A 13,121-nucleotide genomic window follows, 5' to 3' on the forward strand; every position below is an offset into this window, starting at 1 on the left:
TATTTAAAAGCAGAGACATTACTTTGCCAACAAAGGTCCGTCTAGTCAAGGTTATGATTTTTCAAGTAGTCATGTATGGATGTGAGAGTTGGATGCTGAAGAAAGCTGAGCGCTGAAGAAGCGATGCTTTTAAACTGTGGTGTTAGAGAAGACTCTTGAGGGTTCCTTGGACTGCAAGAAGATCCAACCAGTCCTTCCTAAAGGAGATCAGTCCTGGGTGTTCATTGGAAGGACTGATGTTGAAGCTGAAACTCCAATACTTTGGCCACCTCTTGAGAAGAGTTGACTCACTGGAAAAGACCCTAATGCTGGGAAGGATTGGGGGCAGGAGAAGGGGATGACAGAGGATGAGATGACTGGATGGCATCACCGACTCAATGAACATGGGTTTGGGTAGACTCTGGGAGTTGGTGATGGACAGGGAGGCCTGGTGTGCTGCGATTCACGGGGTCACAAAGAGTCAGACTAGACTGAGTGACTAAACTGAACTCACTAAAAGTGAGAACTCATCTGTAGTTGTGTTACTTATGATTTTTTCACACATGTTGATGTATACTCTCACGAATTTCTGAGGTGAGTTTCACCCAAAGACTTACAGAGTACAAAAATTTAAATCACAAATAGATGTCAATAAGTAGAATATTAAAAAATTAGAGACTCCAAATAGGTCAACCATTGGATTAAGAATTGCAACGACTGAGTTTAAATTTGGGTCCTGAAAGCCACACTGATTTTCAAGACTATAAAATTTAGGCAAAATGTTAAATAGTTTGACATCAGAATATTCTGTTGGCTAACAGTGAAACACAGCTCTCTGCTTAATCAAAAGAAGAGATTGCTATCTGTCTTGTCCCAATGACTAAGTGATCCTGATCCTCAAATAATAATAATAATAATAATAAAAGAAACCTGGAATTCTATCACAGTTAGAGTTCTGTGTTACTCATTTCTAAGCTCAAAAACACAAGGCTGTTATGGATATTCAGACATATCAAAGGAACAGATATTTAGACTGCAATATTATGAAAGATTTCTCTTAATCATTTGCTGCATGGCTTGGATCACATCCTTGTTCCTCATACTGTAGATCAAAGGGTTCAACATCGGGCTCAAAAAACTATAAAAGACTGCAAATATTTTGGACTCCTTTACAGACTTCTCAGTTGGAGCCCTCAAGTACATGCAGAGGAGGGTTCCATAAAATAGAGTGACTATTGTCAGGTGGGAACCACAGGTAGAAAAGGCTTTGTACCTGCCTTGCACCGAACGGATCGCCAAGATAGATGCAACGATGAAAACATAAGAGAGGAGAATGATGAACAAAGAGCTTGAGAGAGTGAAACCAGCAACCGCAAACATCGCCATCTTTTTGACATAGGTGTCAGAGCAGGCCAACATTATCAGAGGAGGATCAGCACAGTAGAAATGGTTGATCTCAAGGGAGTCACAGAAGGACAAGCGAAAGGTCAGCAGTGCCTGAGAGAGACCATTGAGGAATCCACAGGTATAAGGGACTGTGACTAGAAAGATGCACACGTCCTTGGACATCCTGGTGCTGTAATGTAGAGGGCTGCAGATGGCTACATAGCGGTCCAAGGCCATTGAAGCAAGGAGATAAAACTCAGTGATCACCAGGGCAATGAAGAGAAGACACTGTGTGAAGCATCCAGCGTAGGAGATGGTCTTCTGGTCTGAGAGGAAATTGTGCAGCATATTTGGAGTAACATTGGAGGAATAGCAAAGGTCTACAAAGGAGAGGTGGCTGAGGAAGAAATACATGGGAGTCTGGAGGTGGGGATTGGTCCTGATGAGCACGATCATGCCCAGATTCCCTGCCAGTGTGATTAGGTAGGTCACCAGGAACACCCCAAACAGGGCCTTCTGTAGCACTGGGTCATCTGTGAGCCCCAGGAGAATGAATTCAGTCACTACAGTGTGGTTAGGGGAAGACATATTCTCATCCCTTAAAAACTGAAAGTGGTAAAGTGAAGAATTCTATCTGATCCTGATTCTGCATTTATTCCATTCTTTTGTCACTTAGGTTTGATCTATCTCTCTGTAAGTAGATTAGTCTTCTCAACCAATGCATCAGAACATCTATGTAAATATTTGCACCTTATCTCTTTGCAATATATTTTTCTATATATATGCTGGAAACACACACTGACAAACTCACACATTCCCTTTCCCTTTCTTGTTTGTAAATTGTGTATACACATACATGATTAAACCTGTTTTCTTGGAAAACTCCATATTCGGTATTTTTTTTTTTTTCAAATTCTGTGAAAAAGAAAGCCAAAAGAATGAAAATCAGATCTGGAAAGCAGCAGGTCCATGGCATCATTCAAATGGACAAATGAAGGATGCAGAGTTTCTGTGGTCCCTGCACCTCTGATACCCTACTGTTTTTGACACACATGAGAAGACATGTTCAGTCCAGCATTTTCTCTTGAAACCCATACTTGTCTGGCTTAAATTCATTCAGAAGACATTTAATGAGTAGATGCATCTCTTGACATATGGCTAAGAAGGTACAGAATGAAGAATTGTTCTTTCTGCTTTTTAAATCCACCCACTCATTATTTACGGAGGCTTTTTTTTGTTTGTTTGTTCTTGCTCCTGGGGTTAGAGGAGTGAGCAAATTACCTATCCTTGAGAACCGTATATTGTAAGAGAGGTAACAGATATCGAGCACATAGACAAATGTTTACAGCAGTATGTCACTTAGAAGAAAACACTATGGAGAAAATAAAGGTGGAGTGCTTTTAGATGGCCATTCAAAGAAAATCTGAGAAGGCAGAATTTGAACAGTAAATAAAGAATTCAAATATCTGAGGAGGAATTTGTTTCCATTATTTTTTAAAACTGGCACACCTCTGAATATATTTGTTTAGGAAAGCACATTAGGATAATATTTAAATGCAGACTTAGCTCACAGCTGGAATTATCATTTCTTTTCTTTTTTTTTTTTTTGTGAAATTAAGATATGACTGGAAACATTATGCAAGAATTTCACCTTAAGGCTTTTTAAATTTAGTTTTCACATACACATCAGAAGAGCCTGTATATAATACTTGATTTTTCAGAAATGCCATGAAACATTAACATTTGAACAGAAAAAAACAAGTATAAATGATGAAAATAGTTTTTTCAATATTGGTGAGAATATTAATCTTCACACAAAATAAAAAACATATTTTTAGTGAACAAATGTAGAAAATGACTTACCTGTAAAACTGACATCATATTTTCTAAAATGAGGTGGGAAGATTTATAATGTGTTTCTTAGGAATATTCCCTAGAGTATTTTTTTTTTTTTAATTCTTATAATCCAATTAAGATAGACTTTGTTCCCTCAAGGGAATAACCTTAATTTCATGCTTTGAGATCTTTAATTTTCCTTCAAGACCAAAATCTCTACATAACATCTTTGTTCCCTGCTTTATACTATGTGGCTGAGATCTTTGGCAAAAATAAAGAAGTTCACCATCACTTTTAATACTATGAAAAGACAAAAATGTGGTTGGATGAATTTTGCATTTTTCATGTATAAAAATGACTGAGAACCAAGATCATTCATAAAATTGATATATCACAAAATTGGTGATTTAGGAGGAGAGGTCAAATATGAGTAAAGAATATCTGAATATTGTTTGATACTGCATTTGTTAGAGAATAAAGGGATCTAGAGATGGTCTTAGTAGCCTCTATTTTCCAAGGCATTGATAACTCCAGCCAATACAATCAAAGGAATTAAAGTAGAGTCTCATTAAGACAAGAGAGGCACCTCTGATTGTTTTAGATTTCCAAATACTGGCTTACAGTCTGAGAAATCAGTCAGTGAAATAAATCTGTATATCATTATAAAAACATATATTGTCAGCAACTTAGCACATTGGGGGAGATTTGAGCATAATCATGTATTTTTCAGATTAGGGTAGAAAATATTTATTTATCCCAACATTTTCTGCTTTACCTTGATTCCTTGAACAAATTAAATAAAAATTTAGAGTGTAAAATCCTAAATATTCCCATGAAATAAAAGTTTCTTATATGATTGTAAAGCTAATTGTAGGATAGTAGAGCTCTTATTTCCTGACCCCTTAATGTAGAGATTCCTTATTTTGCATAAAGATACTTGAAGATTTGACCCTTCTTTAAGCTGAATGTCAGCCTTGGTTTCCCAAAGTACTTTTGTAAGTACATTCTGATAAGGGCTTCCCTGGTGGCTCAGACAAGAAAGAATTTGCCTGCCAAGCAGGAAACACTGGCTTAATCCCTGAGTTAGGAAGATCCCCTGGAGAAGGAAATGGCAACCCACTCCAATACTCTTGCTTGGAGAATCCCATGGACAGAGGAGCCTGGTGGGCTACAGTCCGTGGGCACAAGAGTTGGACACGACTCAGTGACTAAACCACCACCACTACTATATTCTGATATACTATAATATAGAATAGCATTGTCATAATCCTAATGTTTACAAACAGATTTTTCCAAGAAGAGGTAGGACTAACTCAACAGCAATTGAAAAAGGAGATAAAAAGTAGTGAATTAATTCTCGAAAGGCAAAGTAACAGTACTTTTCAGTATGGGGTCACTTGATCAGAAGTTCACACATAAGAGTAAATGCTTATTTTTTTTACATATATAACAACAAATAATACTGGAGGGCACAGAATTTACCTGTCTACCTTTGATACTAGCTAAAAGAAGAGTTTTAAGCATTTTATTTTCCTAGAAAGCCTTCAGGAGATGCTATTTAATTTATATTTGAAGACACAAATTCCTTAGTTAATATCACTCTGCTTCAATTGCAAAGACCAGTTGACATGTGTCTGCTAAAAGAACACATAATTGCTTTAGCTACACAAATATCAAACAGCCAGATAATTGAAACTATCCCACTGACACTGTTATTTGTGTTCTTGTGATTATTTAATTCACTATATTTTTGATTATGGCAGATTCAATAATATACTGGAAGTTCTAATCTATGAATAAAATTGTACTGATTGAAAGGGAAAAAAAAATAAAAGCATCCTATTCACAGATCGCTTAATAGTTTATATAGAATCTCCTTTTAAGATACACAGATAAAATGTTAACTAGATTTATTATGATGATCATTAAGTTGTACATCCCATTTTTTAATATGCTAAGAGCATATAGTGGAAGGTCACATGGTAAAGATCAATATACATAGATTATTTATATTATTATGTAAAAACAAACCATAACTAGAAAATAAATGTTTATGTATATCACTTATAATAACATCAAAAAAGTAAGCCACTTAAAAATGATTTTTTTTTTATAAAACTGCAAGAGTTACATACTGATAACCACAAAACACTGCATGCAGAGAGAAATTAAAGGAGACTTAAATAATGGAGAGATATATCTTCCTTGTGGATTGTAATATTCAGTAGTTTTAAGCCCAGTATTTTTAAGTTACCCAATTTGTCTAAAATTGATCAACAGTTTTAATTCCAGTTCAGCTGGCTTATTTTTAATAGACAAACTGATTACAAGTTATATAGAGATCGTTAAGAAAAAAAAAACTTAAATTAGCCAAAACAATTTTGAGACAGAAGAAAAATCATTAGATGATTTACACTATCTAATTTTAAGAGTTAGTAAGGAACAACAGCACTCAAAACAATAAAGTTAGCTACACTGAATAATGTATTTTCAATATGGGTGAAATAGCCTTATATTAGAAAGGGATGTTATCTAGGACTTCCATAGCTAAAGAGAAGTCAAAGTTTCAAAGGACAGGGTTTGCCTCACTTCATACCTTCAAAGGATTGACTGATTCTCTTGTTAGGGGCTAATGTAGCTGGAGGCTTCAATTGAAGCCAATGCTCATTTACCACTTTGAACATTCCAGGGCCCCTAAGAGTGTGCTAAATCTACTCTGCCTCCGCTCTATAAATAAAACAACAGTGTAGATGATAGCACATCTGTTTATAACATGCTGCAGCTTCAGTCGCGTCCAACTCTGTGCCACAATGGACTGTCGCCTGCCAGGCTTCCTCTGTCCATGGGATTCTCCAGGCGGGAATCCTGGAGTGGGTGGCCATGCCTGCTCCAGGGGAATCTTCCCGACCCAGGGATCGAACCCATGTCTCTTGTGTCTCCTGCATTGACAGGCGGGTTCTTTACCACTAGCGCCACCTGAGAAGCATGGTTCACTAAATATTTTAAGCTCACCGTTGAGATCTACTGCTCAGAAAAAATAAAATGAAGGAAAAAATATTTCTTTTTAAAGTATTATAAACTTATTGACAATGCGCCTGTTCACCCAAGAGTTCTAATGGAGATGTACAACAAGATATGTGCTGTTCGAGGGAGGAGCCAAGATGGCGGAGGAGTAGGACGGGGAGACCACTTTCTCTCCTACAAATTCATCAAAAGAATAACTGAACACAGAGCAAACTTCACAAAACAATTTCTGATCGCTAGCTGAGGTCATCAGGCGCCCAGAAAAGCAGCCCATTGTCTTCGAAAGGAGGTAGGACAAAATATAAAGGATTAAAAAGTGAGACAAAAGAGCTAAGGACGGAGATCCGTCCCGGGAAGGGAGTCTAAGGCGGCATTGCTTGGGCTAGGGTCCGGGCCTGAGTGCCCTGAGGACAATCAGAGGGAGCTTCTGTGAGCTGCCAACTTGAACTGTGGGAGAGCAAAAGAGAGAGACAAAATTAACCGGCCGCAACACACTACTGGCCGTTCGCAGAACAAAGGGACCGAGAAAGTCCAGAGAAGAGCTTGCAGGCTGCGGATGGGCCCAGCCCCGCCGGAGGCAGGAGGCAGGGGGGAGGGGAAGGTCTCGGCGAGACACAGGGCTCAGGCACCCGACCGGCGCGGGCGGGGACTGGGGCTGGGGACGCGGAGGGCAGAAGGCGCACGCACTCCACTGGCGCCTGCGGAAACTGAGACTGGGACCGCGGAGGGGAGTGGCCGCGCCGCACCCGGGGAAAGTGCGCCCGTCAAGCCCCTGGCTGCCTGGACCGCTCTGACGGGGAAGGCACAGAGAGCAGGCGCAGCTTTTTGTTCCGCGCTTTTGTGGAACACCCAAGGGCTGGAACTGCACGCAGCGCCGGGCGTGCTCCATATAGAACGGCCGGGAGCCTGAGCGGCGCAGACGGAGAAAGCAACGCAGGCCCCTCCCGGCAGCGCCAGCCCCTCCCCGCAGCGCCCGCCCCTCCCCGCAGCACCAGCCCCTCCCCGCAGAGCGACGGAACTAGCTACCTGAACAAGAGTCCACCTCCGCCCGCCTGTGTCAGGGCGGAAATGAGGCTCTGAAGAGACCGGCAAACAGAAGCCAAATAAACAAAGGGAACCGCTTCAGAAGGGACTGGTGCAACAGATTAAAATCCCTGTAGAAAACATCGACTACACCGGAAGGGGCCTGTAGATATCGAGAAGTGTAAGCTGGAACAAGGAGCTATCTGAAACTGAGCCGAACACACACTGACTGCAACAGCTCCAGAGAAATTCCTAGATATATTTTTACTTTTTTTTTTTAAGTAAGAAAAAAAAATTTTTTTTTAATTTTTTTTAATTTTTTCTTTTTTATTTTTTCTCTTTTATTTTCCTTTAAAATTCCCTATTACTCCCCCATTACTCCTTAACTTTCATTTTCATAGATTTTTACAATTTTTTTAATTAGAGAAAAAAATTTTTTTTGCTTTCTTTTTTTTTTCTTCTTTTTCTTTTTTCTTTCCTTCCTTTCTTTTTTTTTTCTTTCCTTTTTCTCTTCTATTTTCTACTTCTCTTTTTCTCATATTTCTTTTAAAGTCCTCTAATACTCCTCTACTACTTCTTAATTTTCATTTTCAATACACTATAAGCTTACAAAAAAAAAAAAGAAGAGAAGCCCTATTTTTAAACCAAACTTCATATATATTTCTAAAATTTTTTTGTGTGTGTTTTGGCTTTTGTTTTTAATATAGTATTTTTAAGAGTCTAACATCTACTCTAGATATTTAATTTTTGTTTTTCAGTATATGATATAAATTGTGAACATTTAAAAATCCAATATTCAGTTCCCATTTTTATTCAGGAGTGTGTTGATTATTCTCTCCCAAGCTTGACTCTCTGTTTTCTACCTCAGAACACCTCTATGTCCTCCTTTCCCCTTCTCTTCCCAATCCAATTCTGTGAATCTTTGTAGGTGACTGGGCTATGGAGAACACTCTGGGAACAGACAGCTGCGTAGATCTGTCTCTCTCCTCTTGAGTCCCCCTTTTTCTCCTCCTGCTCATCTCTATCTCCCTCCTCCCTCTCCTCTTCTTCTTGTAACTCTGTGAACCTCTCTGGGTGTCCCTAACAGGGGAGAATCTCTTCGCCATTAACCTAGAAGTTTTATTATCAGTGCTGTATAGTTGGAGAAGTCCTGAGACTACAGGAAGAATAAAACTGAAATCCAGAGGCAGGAGACTTAAGTCCCAAACCTGAGAACATCAGAAAACTCCTGACTACATGGAACTTTAAGTAATAAGTGACCGTCCAAAAGCCTCCATACCTACACTGAAACAAACCACCACCCAAGAGCCAATAAGTTTTAGAGCAAGACGTACCACGCAAATTCTCCAGCAACGCAGGAACATAGCGCTGAACGTCAACATACAGGCTGCCCAAGGTCACACCTAACACATAGACCCATCCCAAAACTCATTACTGGGCGCTCCATTGCTTTCCAAAGAGAAGAAATCAAGTTCCACGCACCAGAACACTGACGCAAGCTTCCCTAACCAGGAAACCTTGACAAGCCAATCGTCTAACCACATCCACTGGGTAAATCCTCCACAATAAAAAGGAACCACAGACCTCCAGAATACAGAAAGCCCACTCCAGACACAGCAATCTAAACAAGATGAAAAGGCAAAGAAATACCCAACAGGTAAAGGAACATAAAAAATGCCCACCAAGTCAAACAAAAGAGGAGGAGATAGGGAATCTACCTGAAAAAGAATTTAGAATAATGATAATAAAAATGATCCAAAATCTTGAAAACAAAATGGAGTTACAGATAAATAGCCTGGAGACAAAGATTGAAAAGATGCAAGAAATGTTTAATAAAGACCTAGAAGAAATAAAAAAGAGCCAATTAAAAATGAATAATGCAATGAATGAGATAAAAAACACTCTGGAGGTAACCAAGAGCAGAATAACGGAGACAGAAGATAGGATAAGTGAGATAGAAGATAAAATGGTGGAAATAAATGAAGCAGAGAGGAAAAAAGAAAAAAGGATCAAAAGAAATGAGGACAACCTCAGGGACCTCTGGGACAATGTGAAACGCCCCAACATTTGAATCATAGGAGTCCCAGAAGAAGAAGACAAAAAGAAAGGCCATGAGAAAATACTCGAGGAGATAATAGCTGAAAACTTCCCTAAAATGGGGAAGGAAATAGCCACCCAAGTCCAAGAAACCCAGAGAGTCCCAAACAGGATAAACCCAAGGCGAAACACCCCAAGACACATATTAATCAAATTAACAAAGATCAAACACAAAGAACAAATACTAAAAGCAGCAAGGGAGAAACAACAAATAACACACAAAGGGATTCCCATAAGGATAACAGCTGATCTATCAATAGAAACCCTCCAGGCCAGAAGGGAATGGCAGGACGTACTGAAAGTAATGAAAGAGAATAACCTACAACCTAGATTACTATATCCAGCAAGGATCTCATTCAGATATGAAGGAGAATTCAAAAGCTTTACAGACAAGCAAAAGCTGAGAGAATTCAGCACCACCAAACCAGCTCTTCAACAAATGCTAAAGGATCTTCTCTAGACAGGAAATGCAGAAAGGTTGTATAAACGTGAACCCAAAACAACAAAGTAAATGGCAACGGGACCACACCTATCAATAATTACCTTAAATGTAAATGGGTTGAATGCCCCAACCAAAAGACAAAGATTGGCTGAATGGATACAAAAACAAGACCCCTATATATGCTGTCTACAAGAGACCCACCTCAAAACAAGAGACACATACAGACTGAAAGTGAAGGGCTGGAAAAAAATATTTCACACAAGCGGAGACCAAAAGAAAGCAGGAGTCGCAATACTCATATCAGATAAAATAGACTTTCAAATAAGGGATGTGAAAAGAGACAAAGAAGGACACTACATAATGATCAAAGGATCAATCCAAGAAGAAGATATAACAATTATAAATATATATGCACCCAACATAGGAGCACCGCAATATGTATGGCAAACGCTAACGAGTATGAAAGAGGAAATTAATAGTAACACAATAATAGTGGGAGACTTTAATACCCCACTCACAACTAGGGATAGATCAACTAAACAGAAAATTAACAAGTAAACACAAACCTTAAATGACACAATGGACCAGCTAGACCTAATTGATATCTATAGGACATTTCACCCCAAAACAATCAACTTCACCTTTTTCTCAAGTGCACATGGAACCTTCTCCAGAATAGATCACATCCTGGGCCATAAACCTGGTCTTGGAAAATTCAAAAAAATTGAAATCATTCCAGTCATCTTTTCAGACCACAGTGCAGTAAGATTAGATCTCAATTACAGGAAAAAGATTGTTAAAAATTCCAACATATGGAGGCTAAATAATACGCTTCTGAATAACCAACAAATCACAGAATAAACCAAAAAAGAAATCAAAATATGTATAGAAATGAATGAAAATGAAAACACAACAACCCAAAACCTATGGGACACTGTAAAAGCAGTGCTAAGGGGAAGGTTCATAGCATTACAGGCTTACCTCAAGAAACAAGAAAAAAGCCAAATAAATAACCTAACTCTACACCTAAAGCAATTAGAGAAGGAAGAAATGAAGAACCCCAGGGTTAGCAGAAGGAAAGAAATCTTAAAAATCAGCGCAGAAATAAATGCAAAAGAAACTAAAGAGACCATAGCAAAAATTAACAAAGCTAAAAGCTGGTTTTTTGAAAAAATAAACAAAATTGACAAACCATTAGCAAGACTCATTAAGAAGCAAAGAGAGAAGAACCAAATTAACAAAATTAGAAATGAAAATGGAGAGATCACAACAGACAACACTGAAATACAAAGGATCATAAGAGACTACTACCAGCAGCTCTATGCCAATAAAATGGACAACTTGGATGAAATGGACAAATTCTTAGAAAAGTATAACTTTCCAAAACTGAACCAGGAAGAAATAGAAGATCTTAACAGACCCATCACAAGCAAGGAAATCGAAACTGTAATCAAAAATCTTCCAGCAAACAAAAGCCCAGGACCAGATGGGTTCACAGCTGAATTCTACCAAAAATTTAGAGAAGAGCTAACACCTATCTTACTCAAACTCTCCCAGAAAATTGCAGATGAAGGTAAACTTCCAAACTCATTCTATGAGGCCACCATCACCCTAATTCCAAAACCAGACAAAGATGCCAAAAAAAAAAAAAAAAAAGAAAACTACAGGCCAATATCACTGATGAACATAGATGCAAAAATCCTTAACAAAATTCTAGCAAACAGAATCCAACAACATATTAAAAAAATCATACACCATGACCAAGTGGGCTTTATCCCAGGAATGCAAGGATTCTTTAATATCCACAAATCAATCAATGTAATACACCACATTAACAAATTGAAAGATAAAAACCATATGATTATCTCAATAGATGCAGAGAAAGCCTTTGACAAAATTCAACACTCATTTATGATTAAAACTCTCCAGAAAGCAGGAATAGAAGGAACATACCTCAACATAATAAAAGCCATATATGACAAACCCACAGCAAGCATCACCCTCAATGGTGAAAAATTGAAAGCATTTCCCCTGAAATCAGGAAGAAGACAAGGGTGCCCACTCTCACCACTACTATTCAATATAGTGCTAGAAGTCTTGACCACAGCAATCAGAGCAGAAAAAGAAGTAAAAGGAATCCAGATAGGAAAAGAAGAAGTGAAACTCTCACTGTTTGCAGATGACATGATCCTCTACATAGAAAACCCTAAAGACTCTTCCAGAAAATTACTAGAGCTAATCAATGAATATAGTAAAGTTGCAGGATATAAAATTAACACACAGAAATCCCTTGCATTCCTATACACTAACAATGAGAAAACAGAAAGAGAAATTAGGGAAACAATACCATTCACCATTGCAACAAAAAGAATAAAATACTTAGGAGTATATCTACCTAAAGAAACAAAAGAACTATACATAGAAAACTATAAAACACTGATGAAAGAAATCAAAGAGGACACAAACAGATGGAGAAACATACCGTGTTCATGGATTGGAAGAACCAATATTGTCAAAATGGCTATTCTACCCAAAGCAGTCTATAGATTCAATGCAATCCCTATCAAGCTACCAACGGTATTTTTCACAGAACTAGAACAAATAATTTCACAATTTGTATGGAAATACAAAAAACCTCGAATAGCCAAAGTAATCTTGAGAAAGAAGAATGGACCTGGAGGAATCAACCTGCCTGACTTCAGACTCTACTACAAAGCCACAGTCATCAAGACAGTATGGTACTGGCACAAAGACAGAAATATAGATCAATGGAACAGAATACAAAGCCCAGAGATAAATCCACGAACCTATGGACAGCTTATCTTTGACAAAGGAGGCAAGGATATACAATGGGAAAAAGACAACCTCTTCAACAAGTGGTGCTGGGAAAACTGGTCAACCACTTGTAAAAGAATGAAACTAGAACACTTTCTAACACCATACACAAAAATAAACTCAAAATGGATTAAAGACCTAAATGTAAGACCAGAAACTATAAAACTCCTAGAGGAGAACATAGGCAAAACACTCTCCGACATAAACCACAGCAAGATCCTCTATGACCCACCTCCCAGAATATTGGAAATAAAAGCAAAACTAAACAAATGGGACCTAATGAAACTTAAAAGCTTTTGCACTACAAAGGAAACTATAAGTAACGTGAAAAGACAGCCGTCAGATTGGGAGAAAATAATAGCAAATGAAGAAACAGACAAAGGATTAATCTCAAAAATATACAAGCAACTCTTGAAGCTCAATTCCAGAAAAATAAATGACCCAATCAAAAAATGGGCCAAAGAACTCAACAGACATTTCTCCAAAGAAGACATACAGA

The 13,121-nt window shown here is 38.2% G+C and overlaps 1 protein-coding gene across 1 annotated transcript; it reads right to left on the bottom strand.

The window, feature by feature from the left end:
- Positions 1–1,020: 1,020 nt before the first annotated feature.
- LOC122700014 (olfactory receptor 5M10-like) lies at positions 1,021–1,953 on the bottom strand. The gene has a single exon (XM_043912535.1). The coding sequence runs from the start codon at positions 1,951–1,953 to the stop codon at positions 1,021–1,023; it is 933 nt and encodes a 310-aa protein (XP_043768470.1).
- Between the last annotated feature and the right edge of the window lie 11,168 nt (positions 1,954–13,121).

The sequence above is a fragment of the Cervus elaphus genome, chromosome 1 (assembly GCF_910594005.1).
Source record: "Cervus elaphus chromosome 1, mCerEla1.1, whole genome shotgun sequence".
Classification (NCBI taxonomy): domain Eukaryota; kingdom Metazoa; phylum Chordata; class Mammalia; order Artiodactyla; family Cervidae; genus Cervus; species Cervus elaphus.

Bases quoted from the DNA above. Each gene is read 5' to 3' on its own strand.
- LOC122700014 (XM_043912535.1), bottom strand. From the start codon at position 1,953: ATGTCTTCCCCTAACCACACTGTAGTGACTGAATTCATTCTCCTGGGG.